Below are 21,277 nucleotides of genomic sequence, written 5' to 3' on the forward strand. Positions count from 1 at the left end.
TCACCGATTTATTTCTCCTTCTACTCACTTGCATAGCAAAATCCTGCAAGACTACAAAACACTCTTTAGCCAGAACCCACGTGCATTTAATACTGTCCACAAAGGACACTGCCCTGTGCCTTCACTGACAACACATCACAAAGCAAAGCAAAATGCTGTGACCATCACAGAAGTGACTTCACTCCAAGTAAAAAAAAAAGCGTGCCAATTAATAAATACCTTACAGATCCTTATGGAAATTGTGAACTTCATTAAGTTACGTGAAATTACAATTAAAAATAGATAATTCAACTAAATATTGATTTCAGAGGACTGGCAATCATGTACCCTGTATGTAAGTCACATTATCGATGTGATAAAAACTTTCAGAATCTCCTAAGCTAAAACAAGATATTAGATAACTTTCAGTCTAACTGATAAGGAGTTGAATTCTTAACCTGTACTTTAGAGTTTTGCTCTTTTTTTAAATGACAATTTTCTGAGCTCTGCTGTTGATATTTTAAAGTAAAATAGAGCAAAATAATTCAACAACAGGATGCAATTTTTGATTGGGGGATAAAATCATAAAACAAACTCCACGACTTAAAGTATGAGGCATAAGATCTGGCATCCAGTTTACATGCACATTTCAAAACAATTGTCTTTTCTCTCTCAAGAAAAAAATATTTGCAGTAAAATGGATCTTTATTCCTCAGATGCTAATCTGCTCCTGATATTTGACCCTAGCCAAAAGTTGCAATCCTCAGTCCATGAGGCAACAATCTCGTCCACAACACTTACACCCAAAAAGTTAAGACTCCAAACAACTTCAGCAGCAAGGAGTAAGTCAGTAACAGCAACAAAAAAATGCCCAGCTTTTCCTAGCAATTGTTTATCATGAAGGGTGCTCAGTGCAAGATGACACTGAGCTCTGAAATGAAAGCAAAGTTGTACATGGCATCAAGTATCCTGATTTTCCCACAGGAAATAAGCTGCTGAGGTTAAAAAACAACACAAGGGGCGAGGGGCGGGGTGTCAGAAAATTACCAACTGGATATATACACATCTTTTTTAAATTCACTTACCTCTGTAAAGACCAAAAAAGCCTTCAAAACGCAAAACCTTTTTAAAGCAGTCGAAGCTGTTTTTATACATCAACTCTCCTACAACAGAGCCCGTGGAGCGCTGATTCTGCATACGAGTTTTCACCAGATCTATGGGATATACTGCAGTAGCACCAACAGCTGGAAGAAAGCATGGGGAGTATTATTTCTGCAACACCATTGTCAGCGTAGTACGTAATCATTGTAATGATTTTCTACAGCATTTATTTAAACACAAAGCACACAAAAGCTGGTAAGATGTGTTGGAAGTAAGAAAGAACAATACCAAAAGTCTAGAAAAATGTCTCAAGGAGAATGGATTACACTACTAAATAAAAATGAGTGTGCAGAATGAAGCAAAGCAATCTGAATGACCTGTTTTTACTGGAGTAGAGTTAGGAAGGACTGTGGAGGGGTTCGAGAACCCAAGTGATAAGGAAAGAAAGACAATAGCTCAATCAAAATGGTTCCATCACCCAGTTCTTCACATGTATAACCAAGAAATGCACCTCAGATGAGATCAAATAGTCTGGTAAAATTGTTAAACTAACCCAAGCTTGAAAACAGAAAGTAGAAATATTACTCACCTCCAGCAATTGAGCCCAAAGTGAATCTGTAAGCTGACTCAGCTACCTGCAGCCAAATAGGTCTGCCTAGATCTCCAAAAGATTGCTGTGCAAGGGAAAAAAAAAAGCTTGAAAATCTGCATGGGAAAACAAAGGTATCTGTGAATTGGCTTTTGTAATGTTACAGAAAGAACCTGATAAAAATTGGTAGCTTCATGTTAAGAAGGAAGAAAAAAAAATAATTACTACATAATCTCTGTTACACCTAATGAAGCACATTTTTCAAATACTCCTTTTAGAAAATATTTGTCCTTTCTCATTCCTGGTTGTACCAAAACCAGCACACTGGTATAACTGAAACAACTATGGTCAAGAAAACGAGACAGAAACTCAAATCAGCTTTGCTGGTTTCCATTCTGTTGCCTTTGAATTTGTAAGGCATAGAACCCCCCTTTGACTCCAAATAGCTCAAAAAGTAATTCAGTATCTTACAGACAGGATCTATCAGTGCAGGTCGTATTTTAAGTTTACATGTACACTAATGCATAGCATCAACATGACATTTCATGTTTTCAAAAGAAGCAAAAGGTCAATTATCCCCCAAAGAATTCTCCACAGGACTTTTGCTGTTGTTAATTTACAGATACAATGCTGACCTCACTCATTTCAGTGATAAATGCTACTACAAACGTGTTAATGTTCTAGATAAATACAGGTCTGCACAGAAAATATTGTCAGAGACTCATAAGCATATTATTAGAGAGCTATTAGAAACAGGGTAACTGATAAACAAGATGTAGGTGTTCACAAAGTTGTACTATAAAATATGCAAGATGGGCCAAATTTTCTTTCAAACATAAACAAGATGATTATTTTTATTATGCAGGATAACTTGTCTGGGCTATGTAAGGGGCCAAGACATTGTTAAATTCCATATAGAAGCAGATACTGAAGTCCCAAACACAAATCTTTTTCTTAAAAGCACCCTGTATTGTTAGCAGATGTGCTCCTGACAGCACAGCTGGAATGTCAGACAGCCACGAGAGGCTTTGCTCTGATGCACACCAGAAATTCTTCACAAAGATTATCACATGCACACTGCCCAGCTCGCTCACCAAGGCTACTCAACTAAGGTACCTGCAGCTCTCTGAAGCTCTGAAAAGTGACACACCCACAGAACGACAACATGTACCTCAGTGCAAGTTACTCTGTTGGGACTGGAGTTACACTGGATGTGCAAAGACCTGCCTTTACTGCACAAGGTTACACAGTCTAGGTATATACACAATGTAGGACAAAAGCCTAAGAGATCAAAATGAGATTACACATAAAAAAACATGGATTATGTTTTATAGAATTTTTCCCCAGAATAAAAAGATACAGCTAAAACCACTTCCCTCCACATGATATTTTCCTCTCCCACAACACAGCTTAACAGAGAGGAATAGTGAAGTTCTAGGTAGCACCAAAATTACTCACTGCACATGCAGAACAGATATAAAAAGCATAAACCTAATGTACCACTTTTACAAGTAAATAGAAGCAATGAATCTGAAGATAATATTTCAGAACTATTAATTTCCTATTTAAAAAAAATAAAGAAAAACAAAGATAATAAAAACAAAGAATCCACAAAAATAAATTATAAAATACAAATACAATTCTTTGATTCATGTCAATAAAAGACACATTAAGTACTATATACCACAAAGCCTTAGATGCAGAACTACTTCTTCCACAAAAATTTTCTCCTAGTTTAGCACACCTGCTGCCTTTCAGCTGTTTTAAGATTATTCTTTTTTTCTAAGCTTCACACAGCTCTCATCAAAATCCAATCATTGCATTTAGACATTAATCTTAATGAATACATCACTGAATGTTAAAAATCAAATTCTTTCTGAAGGAAATGTCACTTTTATATTATTAAATAAGTGTTCACAAAGTTTTCAGTTTACTTGTGTGTTCAGATGGATATGTAAATGAATGTAATTAATGCTATAGCTTTCAAATCATGAATATTTATAAATATAAAATTACTGTAGCTGTCATCCCCATAGGATATTCAGCTGCTAGGCTTTAAAAAAACCTTACACAATGAAAAAAATTGACAATTAAGTAAACATGGCTGAAAGCAGGCTAATTTTCATTTCTACCAAACCTATATAGAGTTAGTTTATATGAAAATTTAGACTTTTCCTTACAAAGGAATCCTTAAATCATATAAAAGCAATTACAGAATTGATTTCATTTTCCAGGGACAGCTGGACTTCACTGGGATGATATTTGCTCTGCATGACTGAAGGAGTATCTTTCATTTTGTCAATACAGTTGAGGAAGTTAGTATAGGGTTCACTTAGGATAAGGTCCAATAAAAGATTGTTCCTTATAAATCAAACAAAATGGAATTACTTTGCTTTCCACTGTCTGATCTCAACACAGAATGCAGAATAAGATGAAAATACAATGTATTACTTCAAGAGTATGAAAAGAGTATATTTTGTTCTAGTGATGAGAGAAACTTTTATCAGTGAGTTCATTTTATAACAGGTAGTTCTGAAGTGTAAAATAAATCGTCAGTATTTTTTCCACCCAGAAAGGTGAGTACAAGGACACTGAATAAAAGCAAAGTTGGCAGTTAAGAATGTTGTTACAAAACTTCATCAAAATATTTCTTATGAGCCTGGATAAATGTTGTACACATATTTCTGGGTCAATCCAGTCCATCATTCTTGTTCTTCAGGAATCCACAGGAAGATGGTTACTACAAAGTAAGCTCTGGACACTTATTAACTTAGATATGTCTAATTGCCAAACGACAACAAAGGACAACAGAGCAGTAACATTACAAACAGATCAGACATTGTGTTTGAGACCAATCTGTTTGAAAGAGAACCGTATTACCCAACTCAGCTCTAGCAACAGTAACTAAAATACACTCGAAGTCCCATATATGAAAGATTTGCTATATTCTGTACAGGACTATTTTTCAACTATATCAGTTGAACTAAATCAAGATTTTCCTGTCACTGATACATATCCTAGATTTTGTAGTGGGTATAACTGTTTGAAGGAACCTCTTTGCAACAGCTGAGAAACAAAAGACTTTATAAATGCAAGCTCCTGGGACTCCTCATCTGCTGGCAAATACAGGACATTGATGGGGCAACAAAGGCCGCACTGGTGGCCACTGTACTGCCAATCTATCTTAGACCAACTGCGGCAGTACTGTCAATGGCATCACCAGGGATGGGAATCTGAACAGGTGGATGTGCCCAAAGGAAGCTGTGACTCCAACAAGAGGACCCACACTGGAGCAGGCCGTGAAGAACTGCAGCCTGTGGGAAGGACTTACACTGGAGAAGTTCATGGACAGATGTGTCCTGGGACAAGCCTTTTCAGGAGTGAACAAATCTATTCATGGTAAGGAATTGTGCTTGTATCTAACCAGGCCGTTCTTCAATATGACATCTAATACCTAGTTTAGACACATACAGTGTCTGATAGTCTCCCCTGCTTCTATCCTTACAGCAACACACGCAGCATGCTTCACTTTTTTAAAGTATATTAATCTTATTTTTCATTTGGAAGTACAAGCAAACATTCACATAATTTCAACAATTTTACTCCTCTACCTACCTGCCTCTGGAGTTCTGCCAGGTTGTAAGGTAATGCACCTTCAGCCAGTGGTGCTATTCTCTCAATATCTGCCAAAGTTAAGCGCCTTTACACAAGGCAGAGAAAACAAATTATAGTCAGATAAAACATCAAACATTCAACAGAGTATTCCTGGCCACACACCACAGAGTATATCCAAGTTTAAAAAACACATGTCATATTTGAATGCACACCTAAGAAGTTTGCTACACTGAAATAAAGAATGCTTGGAGGTTAAGGGAGCTTGGGTTATTCAGAAGCAAGTTCTTGATTACTGATAATAAGGAATATAATACAGAAATTAAACTATTTCTACCTCAGATCTTGCAAGTATTAAAGACATCGTGCAAAACATCAACCAGTGCATTGCACCCTTTTGGGAGTACTGTATTTTATGCTAGTTTGCTATTTCATATGTATACCTGTAATAGATCAATTAATAATTTTGCTTGATATACACAATTCACTTACAAAACCACGAACACACCAGAATCAGTTAACATTAAATAAACTACTGTAATGAAACAAAATAGAACACAAAACTTTTTAAATTAAGACAAAAATAAATATTTTTCACACAGAAAACAGAAAACTAATTCTTGCAAAACGATAAAATAATCATTATGTTACCCAGTAACACTGTATAAATCTGTAAGTTGGTAGAGAATATCTATTTCCAGTGGTGTAACTTGTCCAAAGTGGATTGCAGAGTGGGTAAATTCCTCTGGATTTAAAAGCAAAAGAGAAATACAACAATGGTATTATTTGTCAAATTTCCCCTTTAAATAGTCACAAATAACGTTAATATCACAAAAATGAAGTCTATCACCAAGAAGCAAAATCCATAACGCTAAAGGGGAAAGATATCTTTAGGAGAACATCTATCCTGAAACAGGCCTTTGCAACACAGAGCAAGTCTGACTCTGCAACTCTGATCTATGGTAAGAATTCGTCAAAGACAACAAAACTCCTCATATGAGCAAGCTTAATAAAATGACACCCACAATTTATGATTCTTACTTCTAAAGTTCTGCAAAACAGAACAGAACAGAATAATGCTCCATTATTCACAGTGTTAAGGACAACTGACTCATCTACTGTCACCGTGTCCAGACTTCCGCCTGTTCAAGTTCTAAATGACCCCAAGCTTAGGTTTTCATCCAGCCAAATTACATGACATGATCATGACATTAATTGGCAAGTTACAGTTAATGAGTCTGAGCACTGAAAACACAGCAGCCTTTTTTCTAACACAAATCCAGGCAAGGTGTATCTGTACCAAAATATACTGCAAGGCAATTTGTTAGCACCATGTGGAGGACAAAAAACAGGAATTTTATGCTTTCCTGTGCTCTGCATAGGAATATAAACCAAACAAAGAGGAAAAAAACCCAAAACAAACAAAAAACCAAAAACTTGGCATGCTTTCTACCACACAATGGTTTGTTTGGTGCCATCCATACAGGCAATAAAATTGGTGAGAAAATCTGTCATAAAATGATTACAAAAGCAATCTGCTCAAGCCTGTATATAAAAAGACTCAGGCAAGTAAGCACTGAGATCATAAATTCATACAATTTTTGTAAAAGAGATTTAATAATGAATAAAGTAAGTAGAGCTAAAACAACACAGAAATTACTCATGATGGATTTTCAAACTTAAACAATTTTACCACATTCCCTAGGAACTTTCTATCTCTTAGCAACAATGCATCTCTTTCAAGGAGTTGTAAAATGCTCAATAAGATACTGACTTGCAGTTACCCATTCAAAGTAATAAGGGCGACACGACTCCTGCCAGAATCTTTTTAATGAGCTAAATGAAAATGCTTACTAACTTATGAGGATGAAAATCACCTACAGTTAAAAAGCCACTTCCACAGCAGCCCTAACCTTGCATACTATTGAAGCTTCTGACTTGCCTTAACCATCACCCGATTACAAAATGGACAGAATTAAAAATTTAATAAGATGTAGGAAATATACTTTACCTTTTGTGACTTCAACATCTCTTCTTGTACCTGCTATATTACTGTAAATCTTCCTAACAAGATCCATGTTATTCAAAAGGGCATTAAATGCATTGAAAAAGGAGAAGCTGACCTGATGTGAAACAGTTCCACCAGCTACCTTTAAAAATTAAACAAATGCAGTTAAGTGCCTTAAGCCCCTCTACGACATTTTATTACAAATTATGGAAACATTCATTTGAGTAAATTATGAAAGAATTAAAGATATCCTTCTATTCCTGTAATTTTAAGGTATTTTTAAACATGAGGGGAGAGTTATTAGACAGGATACTATTTTTGTAGTAAAAATTGAACATTAGGAAATGATTAGGAAATAATCATGTAAATAGATTATTGTTCCATTTATCTGAAGACACACTAAATGTGTCACTGAGCAATTTTCTAAAAAAATGCATGCAAATGCTACTTTAGATAAAGGTACTGACTTCTTGTATCACATACATCAATGACCATCTACTTCCAAGTCTAAAATTAGTAGATACTCTACATTTTATGGAAGATGGTATGCCTTATTAGTAAGGCAAGACAAGATTTATAGGTAAGATAGTAATATAAATGTTATTAGTTTATTTTCATTTAAATTTCATTCTTATATAATTTTTGTACTATTTACTTTTAGTTAATAATTTGTATGTCATTACTTTACCTACAGATCTTGCCAAACTATCACAGTCATAACCATTCTATCTCTAGAATCTACATACTGATTTTCCAAATTCTGATCTGAAAAAGAAAAGAATTCAAGAGTATATAAAATGACAAAATGGTAAGTAGCCTCTAATTCTTGAGATCTGTCATGTATTCAAATATAAAAATTGGATGCTTTTGCCCCAAATGACTTCCATTGGACTTGGTGATTTTAAGGGCCTGTTCTAACCTAAATGGTTCTACAATTCTTTGATTCTTTCTTTGCCAAGTACATTTTGACATCCTCTAGTGGAAAGTACAGTAGACTAAATCAAACTGCTTCCAATGGCACTTCAAATATGTAAACCAGACTGCCAACCTTTTCATTACTGCAGCCAAGGAATGGTGCCATGTTTCACTCTGACCACTGTATTAGGAAGTTTATCACTTCTGGCACCCAGACAGTCATAAACAGGTAGAAGACAAAGTGGGACAGAAGCAGTACCATCTTAAAACATTACAGCTATTAAACACTGAACTGAAGGCACTTTTTCTTCACACTTACTGAAACTAAATTTTCTTCCACAAATGGAGTTAGCATATGCGAGCGAATGGTAACCATGATCTCATTGAAATCCAGGCCAGTTATCAGACCAGTTTTGTTTTTATCCTTCATTGCAAAGGCTTGTCTTGCATGTTCTAACTGCAGCTCCTAGAACGAATATTCAGAGACAGCAGATTAGAAAAACATTCTGCAACTCACCGTTCACAAAACTCACTGATTGCATATTCTTATGGTCTTACAGGTCTGTGCATGTAGAACACAGCACAAATACAGTTTAAACTTCAAGGCCAGCCCAGCTAAAACAAGAAGTCTGCATTCTGATTCTACCCCGTTTCATTCCTCTGTCAAAAGGAAAGTCTGAATTCAATGGTAAGGAAATATGCACTTTCACTAAGGGATTTGAGAAATGAACTTCACATACCCTTGTTCTGTCTGCTGTCTGTTTATTTATTAAATACTTCACTGCTAGAAAAACTTCTAGTATTGATCTTAAAGACTCAAAGTGAGCTGATCTCTTACATCCAAGCTCAGATATGACTGAGCTATTATAAACTAACTTATTGAAAAGTACTTGAAAATAAACAGGACAGCAAAAATTATATAATACGAACTTAGAGTGCCCAAACAGCTGTCTCCCATAATGTCAGAAATGGTCATTCATTTCAGGCAATTTAAAACTCCTATACAAACTGTAAGAACCTTCACATAAAGCACACTGTGGTAACCTAACCTCAAGATAATAATGATGGTTGTAAATTCTATGTCCAGAAAAAGTTGTTTCCTTCTATTCAACCAAACAATAAAAGCACATTCGGCTGTCATTCAGACCCCTAGAAGCTGCTAAAATAATAACCATATTCTGACAGAAAGTAAAAGAGGGAAAACCATCTAGCTTATATCACCTTTACAGAAATTTTTCAACTCTCATAACCTAATGATCAACATTTTCTAGATCAGGGTGCAACAAATATGCTCGATACAAACCCCAAAAGATGCTGCTAGACCAAATGAGAAAAACCACCTGATCTAAAAGAAGTGATAACAATACTCAATTTGTGTACATACTGAAATTACTGCAACTCATACGAGCCTTCCCTGCTAAGGATGGTGACTGACAGCAAGAGGTTATTTCAACTCACATGGCAGTATCATATCTTGGAACAATGAATATAAAACCAGAACAGACATTTATCACTTTGCTCTGAGTTCCCAATAAAAAGGTACTTCTCACTAGTAATCTGGGGGTTGTTTTCTGCACTCATATCCCACATTAGTGCCTGGGATCACTTCAAATATGTAGTATCAAACATGGGACAGTTTATTTCTTGAAAGTAACATCAAATTATACCTCAGCCTTGAAAGACTGTGCCAAACTCCAGTACCTAAATACAGACTTCAGTTCCTATAGTTAGGTCTATGCTTTTCTAGAATCTGCTCAGTACAGGAAAGACATGGACTTGTTGAAGCAGATCCAGAGGAAGGCCACAAAAATTATGGAGGGCTGGAACACCTGCCCTATGAGAAAAGGCTTGAGAGAGTTGGGGTTGCTTGGCCTGCAGAGGGGAAGAAAACAGAAAGCTCCTGGAAGACCTTACTGTGGCCTTTCAATACTTAAAGGTGGCTTATTAGAAAGATGCGGTAGACTTTTTAGTAGGGTCAGTTGTGACAGGACAACAGGTAATGGTTTTAAACTTACTAAAGGGTAGATTCAGACTAGATGTAAAGATGATATTTTCTACAATGAGGGTGGTAAAACACTGGAACAGGTTGCCCAGGGAGGTAGTAGATGCCCCATTTTTGGAAACACTCAAGGTCAGGTTCACGGAGCTCTGAGCAAGCTGTCCTAGCTGAAGATGGCCCTGCACGTTGCAGTGAGTGTTGGACTAGATGACCTTTCAAGATCCCTTCCAACTCAAACTATTCTGTGTTACTACACTCTATTTTTATGCTGGACAATAATTACAGATGTCAAAACACATCTATAACTCCTTACTTTCAAGACAGTACGTACACAGCTTTTTTTGCACCAAAGGCCAGCTCTAGAAGCACATAATCTATTTTTCCTGATGGCTAGTAGTCAGAAAATTACATCATGAGGTGATCATTGTATGCTAATTTACAGAATTCAGTGCAATTACCTACAATTCTGTGAGCTCCCTTTCCATGAATTACAGTGTAAATTTCTCCTACCTTTTCTCTTTCTCCACCCTTTATAACTGACATCTTCCTTTACTTTCTTCTACTATGATGTTCAATTCATAGTATGTTTTAATCGCACCTTTTTGGCTTAGCACAGAATGCAGTTCCACAAGTGAAATCCTTTAAAGCTCAATCCCTACAGGATGCTTCAGCAACATCTCAGGAAATCAGATTTACCTCCCGCAAAGTTGTCTGCATTTAAGAGTGCATTCCCAATACAGGTGTGGTAGCATGCATGCCAGCGAGAGAAAAATTGTAAGCATTAGGATAATGTTTTTAAAACTAAAAGATATGTTACAGAAGTTAAAACCTCTAGATGGGAGGTTATATGGTCAGTAGAAACTGGCTGTATTAAGGATGCTAACTTTCTCTTGTAGAGGTCAGTTGTGCTCTTAAATTCCTATAACAGAAAAAGTAGACCCTCAATCCAGTTTAACAACAACCAGTAAAATGGTTAATTTCATAAGCAGTTATTTAGTCTCCTTCTTCTAAAGGATGGCATGCAAGTTAAAGCACAATGACTACACACTGCTTACAAAACTGGTATGGAGAAATAACAGTTCATGATAACTGTCAGGATTAGTATCCGATAAGGATTATCGCTACCAGAATAAGCTCAAAATGTATAATGGTATTAGTGTATTATTAGAAGCGAAATCAATTTCAGTTCTGCTTTGGAAGAAGGTTAATAACTGACCTGAAGAAACTGAGTAAACTCTGAATAGTTAAGGTGCTTCTTCCTGTTATGTCCAAAATGCAGTCGAATGAATTCACAGTCCCAGTTGAAGGGGATTTGAAGATGAATAACAGTTTGTTCAAATATTTCTTTGACATTTGCTTTGGGGAAGGCAAAAACAACAAGTGAGCCATGGGGTACAGTAAATCTACAAGCATTCCAGGAAGTACACAAACAAATGATGATTTCAGCAGCTGTTTAAGAAGTGTTTTAGCTTGTTAAGAATAATTGCTAACCGAACCATTACAGACCTGTATAAGAATATATTTGAAACACAACATGATACTTTTCGTATTACTGTGTAAAACCTTGGAGTGAGTGTTTTATTTAGTTTTAATTAAGAAGCAATTTCCCTCATACATGACAAATAAGAGCTATTTTGCATTCTGATATAAAAATCAATAGTGGTTCTCTGTCTCTGCCAGGAGTCAAATTAAACCCTTTATCAAGAGCACGAATACCTGCATTACAATCTCAGGCAATATTTGTCATACTAAGTATGGTTTGATTGAAACTTGATTATTACAATCACACTGTCTGAATATGGCTATTGAAGATAGGTATAAGAAATGACATCTAAAACGTATCATTAACTCAGCAGAAAGCACGTTATTAGATGCTTTTGATAAGGCCTTCACACAAAAATCCAATCCTATAAAACATAATTGGTAGTCTCAGTTATTAAAATGTTGTAAGATAAGTGAAGATAGAGATGTCCTCTTTTAAATCAAGAAAAAACCTGCCATTTCAGATTATGGAATTCTCCACATGTATACTGTACAACTGAAATCCCAATGCCAAATGTATTATCTGAATTCAGTCAAAAACCTCATCTGAAAAAGTGTGCATGAAACACAGCAATGCCATGCTGCAGTACAACCCTTCTTTTGTGCAGATTATCCAGGCACACAAACTGCACAACTGGACATCTATCCACACCACGTGAACACTTTTCAACTTACCTCATAGTACCTGAAATGGTTTGTTTTTATCAACCTAGAACCTGCTAGCAACCAAAATAAAATGTGGCATACAGCTTAAGTTTAAACCAAAGCACGTAATATCTTAGCGGAAAATGGACCTTTGATATGTTTAAACAGTTCTGCTAAAAGACAAAATGCAATGAGAAGAATCTCAATTATCACTTCATAACTCCATCAAGAGCTATTTATTGGGAGTAAATCTACTGCTTTCTCTGTGCTAAAGGACTACTTGAATTCATTCACTGTTTCAATTCTATAGACTTTCTACTAGTTCTCGATCAAATCCAGGGAAACCACAATATGGTTTTATCTTTTCAGTGAAAAAAGGAAGAGAAATGTCCAGAATATATGTCTCAGAATGGGGACACACAAAGCAGGACTCCTTGGCTAGATCACCTGCTTCACAGTTAGACTGAGATTGCATATTCAAAGGAGAGATTGTGGATAGTGATTTAACTGTATTTTAACCTTACTTAAAGCTCAAACACAGAGTATAGTAAAAATCCTGCAATTTAAATCAGTTTCCACTGCAAGGTAGGCTAAATGAGTTGTTAGGGTAAACAGGAAACCTAAAGCACTATTCTGACTCTTTCTACCTGTCCATTCATACCTACTCACCAGTATTAATATGCAAGGTGAGGGTTAAAAAAATGAGAGATAAAGCACCAAAGACATAGTGCCAAACTATCTTATTTTGCCGTACTTCCCTTTAAAGTTCTGTCTGCAGTAGATTTATTCATCATTGCTAAAGATCAAGGAATCAAGATCAGTAAATGTAAATTCCCCAACTGACTACTAATTCACTGCAGCTTTTGACCAAGCTACGTGGAGTCTTCATGCACTACAGACACAAATGGGCCAGTGCAGCTCCCTGTGGAGCCTGCAAAAGAGCACTGAACGCTGGGCCAGCACAGAAGGCAGGGCTGCTTCACTGGGTCTGCTGGCATGGCTACCAAGGCACAGAGTGCCAGCTACTGACTACTTACATGTCTGTAGGACTGACTTCTAATACACACCAAGTTCACCTAATGAAAACCTGGGAAAGAATGTGCTGAAGCAGCCAGAGAATTTAAATTGCATTTTCACTTGTTTCTGATAATTGCTTCTTTCAACCTTAGAGAAAGGTAAAAAACCCACAGTTTTTTCTTTAAAAAATTTTTTTTCTTATCCATCCATGTTCTTGGAGACAGATTTTTCACTTATTTTTAATGAGACTTAAGCCCCTGGTGTTTTCATAAATCTTGTTCAATTATTTGTATACTACTTAAACCACAAAGAATCAGTTTCTTAAACTATTATCTTCATTAAAACACTATATAACTAGTCATCAACATATCACAAGATTCTTCAGCACATAAAAGGTATAGTTAATAAATTTATATTCAATAGTTGAGTGTACTGGTACTTGAAGAAGACTAGATGTGACTAACTAGCTTTAGTAAATGGGACCCAAACTAGCCTGTTGCTTCTCTGAAAACTCAGGTGCCCTATCCATTTCTCTTCCCTAGGCAATCACTCATACTTCATAATGTATACGCATGTAGTCTTGAGTTTAAAGATACGCTCTTTTGTCTAATGCTTAATTAATTCCATGTTAGCTTTCCTTATGAAACACTTGAGGTAAAGAGGCAAAATTGTGTACTTGTCCTGAATAATCACAGAATCATAGAGTGGTTTGGCTTAGAAGGGACCTTAAAGATCATCTAATTCCAACCCCATGCCATGGACAGGGACACCTTTCGCTGGACCAGATTGCTCAAAGCCCCATCCAGCCCGGCCTTGAAGACCTCCAGGCATGGGACAGCCACAGCTGCTCTGGGCAACCTATGCCAGTGCCTCACCACCGTCACAGTAAAGCAACTGACACAATTAAAATCACAGAAATACTGAATACAATTGTCCACAGCCATCTGAGATTCTAAACCACCTCTTGGTAGGTGCTAAGATTTACTCTTGTCTACCCAAGAGCAGGGATGCTTTCTTCACAATATATCAAGAATATCTTTTTAATCCAATTTTTTGGCTATTTTATTAAACTAACAGCTTGTGTGATGAGAAGCAGCAAACAGACAATCAAATTTCAGAAATTATATGTAATGTGATCATCACCTACACTTTCACCACTCTGAATTATGATCCAATGTTTAATTTTTAATTATTTTCCCCCATAGTAGAAGCAAAGCACTGACAACAAATAAAACAGCCAACATTAAGGTACAGGTACTGGGTTTGCAGGGTTCTTTTATATCTCTCAGTCAAAACCCAGTAATGATTCTAAATTAAGATAAACTACAAATTTTTTAAATCTCCAACAGGGATATTCTGCAGGGGGCAAACAGCAAATTATTTTTAAAGCCTTTCATTCTAGTATGACATTTTACAGACTGCATTCATCGCCCCTGTCAATACATGTTGCTCATTTACTGTCTTCTACTCTTTGCTCACCTTTCCACAGTGGAATTCTTTCCTACTGAGTTGATAACTTTCTTTCCAGGCTTATAGCAGTGCATTTTCTTCTCAAGATAGGCATAGAAGTCAGCAGCCTGATGACACACTCAACTTACCATCAGCCCCAGGAACAACAAACCTACTACTCCAGTGCACTAGTACATTACCTCCAAGGCGACACACATTCTTGCAAGATTGCTTCAGAATTTCCCCACCCGATCATTTTAAACAAATTGCAGAAGCCTGAACAGCTATCTGCAGACAGCACACATGGCTGCTGGCCCAACCTCCAGCAAACATTGTTACCTATCAGGCTCAGACAAATGATACAAGTAAAGCAAAGTTTCTACACAACACTGAATTTCATATAGAGAAGAACGTTAAATTATAAACAACTATGATGTCTTGTTGGTAGCCCACTGTGAGGTTGAGCTCAGTACTCCATGTAAACCTTGAGGTAGTACCTATTATTTATTTTGACTTATCAGCTCACACAATTCCAGTGCCATCATCCTGTACCAAGTTTGCCATTCCCTCTCCCCAGTGATGAAACATCAACCATGTTCGCAAGGGACACAAAAATATACAAGTGATAAATTTTAAGCAGCAGCACAAGTATACTAAAGGTTTGTTGTTTAACAGGGTTGGTTTGGTTTTTTTAAATCTGTCTACTCAGTAATCTACAGTCCCATTTGAAGATATTTCAGACCTAACCCACATAATGCATTTTAACATTTATACGTTGCTGTTCTTCACTGTTTCTGCTAGTAGCATATTTTCCCTTTGAAGCCTAAAATAAAGAACCACAGTTAAAGGCAGATAGACTTTTCTGTAGCACCTCATGCCCCAGAAGTATACTGAGTGATTCAAATGTGAGTCACTTTGATGTGAGAAAGCAAAACTAGAAATAGTGACATTGTATTTCTACTCTTATTTTAAAAGGCTTTGTGATTCCTTTTAAAGTTAAGATTGAGAGCCGTAACAAAAAATTCCTTTTCTGTTTCCTCTTGTTGAACTATGGTTTTGAACTTTAATAATATTATTATTTTAAAAAGGAAGAGTTCCCATCCTGCTTTGCTTACAAGTATTTCCAATTGTGGTTTAAGACTGAAAAAATCATGGGGGGGGGGGGGGGGGGGGGGGAGGGGAGGGGGGAAGGACAAAAGAAAGTAGTAACATACAGTGATGTTTCATACATTATTTGCAAGTGTTAAGCAAATGACACCCTGAAAACAGGCAACCAACATACAGCTACCAGGAGGCCAAAAAAAATAGCAGTTCTGGTTTATAGCACACTTGCTAGAAGCATGGTGTTTTTCTTACATCCTCAGCTCTGTAGACGTGTGATTATGAGTACTTCTGTCTTTACATTATAAAAGGTTTCCAGCCTTTACAGTTGCAAATAATATATTAGAAAGCAGAACTTTTAAGAGTAAATCCAAATCCTAGCGTTTTCAAGACAATTGCCCTTTTAGAAATGGTGGAGGAGTGAGTACTAGGAGTAATCCATGTTTCCTGATACTCAAAAGCAAAGCAGTAGTAACAACATATACTCAACTCCTTTCTCTTGTTCCTCTCACTCACCTTCTTCCAGTGTTCCCAAACTCTAAGTCCTAAGTAATAGAAACCTGAACTTTCCCAGATTCAAATTTGTTTAAGAAAAGAGATGTGCAAGACTTCAGTATAAATGTATGCCCAACTTCTGAAACTATTAAATTGATGTTTATTATTTCAATTCACCAGTATCACATAATTTTCACAATAGTTGCATTACTATGCATCTGATTGCCTTCTCCTCTCCAGTGCTTTAAAAGGACACTATTATACTCTGCAAAGTATTTGTAAATAGATGGTGAACTGCAGGATGTTTTTAAAAGCCTTATGTTCAGTTCCATAAATGTTTTCCAATTATCTCCAAAATAATTCTGAATGCAGAAGAATCATGAATGTATTTTATTTCTATCTTTCTATCCATACCAGCACATGTATTTAACCAAAAAAGCATCTCTGAAATTCTCTAGTTTATCAGCAAATGCTTTTCTTGTGGTGAGTCTACAAGAAAGCACAGCTAGAAAAAGCCTTGAAATTGTATATTCTAATTAAAAGTGATGCAGTCCAGACCATTGTATCATGTGCCAAAGTGATAAATTATAAGGAAACCTTTTACTTCCAGTTACACAACCTGTTTTTCAGAGAAGTTTCAGTGACAGTCACAGACTTCACCTTTTAACCCCAGAAAGGATTATTTGCTTCAACATTGGAAAAAAACCCAAATAGCTTCAGTTGATTCAGGTGTGCTTTAACCTGAATTCAGGTCAACAGACCTGCACAAAATAGAAACAATATTCCTTGGCACAGCAGTATTAATTTTATGAAATGTTTTTAAATATTTCACTCATGTTAAGCAGCTTAGGTAGGTACATCCCATGATCAAAAGAGCAAAGCCCTTGTCAGTGTTCTCAGGCTACAAACAGCAACTTAGAACCAAAACGCTTTTCTTCACCAGTTTTAGCTGTTACCTCTTAAATATTTTATGGTTAATGCAGTACTGTAACGGCTCATTAGCAACACATTTTGCATAATATATTCACCTAGTAAGTATTTATGAAGATGTAGAAGCACTTGATCAGGGAAATACATGCTTTTTATCTATTTCTCCATTATTAAAAAGTAATTCAAACTACACTGTTACTTGTATCACTGGGTTATTAAAATAGTCATTTCACTGCTTTTTATTCACCAAGCTGACTGCAAGTCCAGTGTACTGAGCATGCTGTGCAGTTTGCCCATACAAAGTAGGTCCAATTTCATGTTCTTGCAATGGAATTACTATACAAACATTGCAGAATACTAACTGCATACTTATGGCAGCCATCCATACAGGGTTTCTGTATGTCCAAAACTCCTGGAAAAATGTCCCAAAGAGAAGAGGAGACTTAGAGGTGACCTCATAGCTGCCTGTAACTCCCTGAAGGGAAGTTCTAGCCAGGTGGGGGTTGGTGTTCTCCTATTCTCCCAGCACTCAGCAATAGGACAAGGGGGCACGGGCTCAAGCTCTGCCAGGGGAAATTTAAGTTGGATATCAGAAAAAAATTCTTTACAGAGAGAGTAATCAGGCATTGGAATGGGCTGCCCAGAGAGGGGGTGGATTCACCACCCCTGGAGGTTTTTAAACTAAGATTGGATGTGGCACTGAGTGCCATGATCTAGTAAATGGACTGGAGTTGGACCAAAGGTTGGACTTGATGATCTTGGAGGTCTTTTCCAACCCAATCAATTCTATGATTAAGAACGCAGATGACATTAAAGTACAGAAGGCTTTACATTTCAACAATTCCAACTAACATATGATATTGCACAGACTTTCATGAGCATAGCATAGCTGACAAGTATTTCTACAAAACAGTTTCTAAAGAATTATAATCCTCTTGCTCCTCTTCTATGACAGTTCTTCTATAATACAATTTAGTTAATAGTTTCGTCATTGGAGAGTTGAAAGCCAAACATTTTAAGAGACAAGTGGCAGACTGAGGCTCAAGAGGACTGTTAAATGCTGAAGAGCTTGCATATGGTCAGAAATCATGTCAGTAAATAAATCCTACACAGCAGATGTGAAGCCAACTAGAGCAACTTGCTTTCAAACACAGATCCATTTCTAAAATTCAATAAGCATACTTCACTTTTTCCAGGTAACTGAAAATTTGAGTAGATGAGAATATTCTTAAACATGCACTATCTCAGCCCAGGCCGGTGTTGGGTTCAAGTCACTGGTCTAACAGACCCAAGTTGATTCTGTCCCTTGCTCCAGATGCACAGTGCAGAAAAACCTCAGTAAATCCATGTTGCTTCTGGCAACACTTACCGGTTTCAGTTAGCACTGGCATCAATGAAATCACATCCAAAGAGTGTTTTACCTGAGCTAGAAAACCTTGACTTGTGTTTGCTCCCATAACCAACATGGTTTACCTGCAGACTGGATACAGTACAGTCTGTAACAGGTAACTGTCTGACAGCAGTTCTCACACCAACTGCCTAAACTTACTTCATTTCAGTATATTTCTAATAATTTACTAAAACTTCTAAAATTTAGACATTTTTTCTATATTGTCCTGTTTTCACATGAAACTAAAATCTGTGCCTTTCTGTTTACGTGGTATGAAAATGAAAGAGTGCAGGACTCATTTATAAAACAGCTTCTAAAGTCCACAAGACTGACTTGGAAATTGACTGCAGGGTTACCAAATTCTGAACACGTCACACATCATCTTTCACATTTTTCACACATGTATGAAATTGCATGATATGCATATAAAGTAAAAATAAGCAGCCCATGTTACAAACAATTTTTACAAAGGCAAAAGAGAGCAGAAAATGTGGGAACTGTAGCACAAAAAATGTGTACCACATTATGTTACAATATACAGTAATAACTGCAATATAATTATTTTGGAAAAAAAACAAGAAACCAACAGCACATTTTAAATTCCCTAAAGAATTTCCTATTCAAGACTTATCAGCCCTATAAAAAAAAATAAGCAAGAAAGATAAAGAAAAAACATGCAATTTTCTGTTTTACAACTTCTTGTGTTGCTCTTTAGACTCTAATTTAAGTATATGCTCATAAAAATGACAATCCTCAGTCTGATTGAGCAGTCTGTATATAATCTGAAATGTATACAACTTTGTTCAGTTTTGGAACCAGCTATTTCAAGTGTGTTCGTGAGACCTACAAAGTTCCAATCCCTGTTTTGTGAGATTATTAAATACACCATCATTAATATGGTCACATGGATTGCAGTAGTTTGTCCGTTTCCTAATGACTGCATTTACTGACTTCACCTTTACATGAATTCTAGAAGATTTTCTTTTCAAGATGTTGTGTATCCAAATTGCTTACTATTTGACTCTTCAGTTAACGATGTAATTTAACAGACATCGTAACTCAAGCACTTTGTTTCCATAAAACAACCCTTGCATCTTTTTTTGACAAGTTGCAGCAATTTTCATAAGAATGAAATAGTACAAACAGCAAGTGGTTACAAATCCAAGCATAGTTTGTATTTTCTTTATTAAGAGCTTTATTCTTTTGGATAGAAATAACATTTAATTCTCATTCCACTTTATTCAAATTCTTACCATTAATTTATCTAATTTTCATAAACACAACATTTTAAAAGTAAAGCCTAGTCCTCCTTAATAACAATGTTAATAACAGTTATTTAGCAGTATCATAAAGCAATATAGTTAGCCTGAATAATTTACGTGACTAGGGAAGAAAAAAGGTAAGAGAACTAAAGGCCACTATTTTCTTCCTGATTTTTCAACTATATGGTCTAGTTGCAAGTTACACTCATAGAAGATTTGATCCTGAAGAAAAGGAACACTAACCTAGGAAATCAAAAGATTAGACCTCCTTAATTTCTGTATTGTGTTCTTACTGTATCTAATGACAATTCTTCAAAGATATGTGGAGATCCAGAATATATTTCAAAACTTTCCCACTGCTGAAGCAGTTTAAAGTCCATGACACAAAATTTTACTTAGGATGACACTGAGCAAAACATCACTGCATTAACTACTTCTGCAAAATGAAAAATCTTGATTCAAGAAGACAGAGCAAAACATATTTTGTCTGTGTACTTCTTAAACTTGTATCACTTGAAAGAAAAAGAAGTCCTACTCATGCAAACTCTTAGGAAAATAGTACAGTACTTGCACAATATGCACCATTATTACAGATGATACTATTATAATCACTTTCTTAAACTGTTTTTCTTTAGGTATTCTTACCAAATGTTACTTCTCCATTGCCAGTCCTGTCAAATAACTGAAAAGCAACAATGAATATTGCATCTGGAGTACACAAAACAGATTCAAATGCCAAAAATTCTTGAAAGGAAATTAACCTACAAAGGAAAACACAGAAGTTATAAAGATTTTTTAAATTATTCATCATATCAACCATAATTTGCACTTGATAATCTAGAAAACTGTATGATCCAAATATTAAAATAAAATTCTAATATAAAATAATTAAGACTTGAGAAACTGAAAGTATTTGTTTCTTTTCAGGAGTTACTTAACCTTTATGCAACTTTCTTCCTCTATGTAGCAGCTGAATTCTTCATACCCATCAAAACAAAAACATAATCAATTCTCACTGATCACCTATAATTTCTTACTTTGTAATTGTAAATGTAAGCAGACAGCATTGAAAAATTAAAACATAAAACCATAGAAATTCTACCACCATTAAATTTACAGGTATAGCACTGTATTACTATATATATATTTCTACTGAAAAAAGACACTTTAGTTCAAGTACAGAAACAAAACACAAAACATAAATTTTCTTAAAACAATGTGTAACATTTATAAAAACCAAAAA

At 35.9% G+C, this 21,277-nt stretch overlaps 1 protein-coding gene across 2 annotated transcripts in view; it reads right to left on the minus strand.

Annotated features, from left to right (window-relative positions):
* Window positions 1-21,277, minus strand: part of SLC25A12 (solute carrier family 25 member 12) — a 47,475-nt gene that overhangs the window by 16,572 nt on the left and 9,626 nt on the right. The window contains exons 4-11 of one of the 2 annotated variants that reach the window (XM_071562919.1): window positions 20,680-20,795; window positions 11,420-11,559; window positions 8,524-8,670; window positions 7,293-7,431; window positions 5,933-6,026; window positions 5,285-5,369; window positions 1,670-1,754; window positions 1,065-1,223 (exon numbers count right to left, since the gene is read on the minus strand). In XM_071562919.1, coding sequence (XP_071419020.1) covers window positions 1,065-1,223; window positions 1,670-1,754; window positions 5,285-5,369; window positions 5,933-6,026; window positions 7,293-7,431; window positions 8,524-8,670; window positions 11,420-11,559; window positions 20,680-20,795 — 965 coding nt within the window. The remainder of the gene's footprint in view (window positions 1-1,064; window positions 1,224-1,669; window positions 1,755-5,284; window positions 5,370-5,932; window positions 6,027-7,292; window positions 7,432-8,523; window positions 8,671-11,419; window positions 11,560-20,679; window positions 20,796-21,277) is intronic. The other variant, XM_071562920.1, reaches the window with a different exon arrangement.

This window comes from Pithys albifrons, chromosome 8, assembly GCF_047495875.1.
Source record: "Pithys albifrons albifrons isolate INPA30051 chromosome 8, PitAlb_v1, whole genome shotgun sequence".
Lineage (NCBI taxonomy): Eukaryota > Metazoa > Chordata > Aves > Passeriformes > Thamnophilidae > Pithys > Pithys albifrons.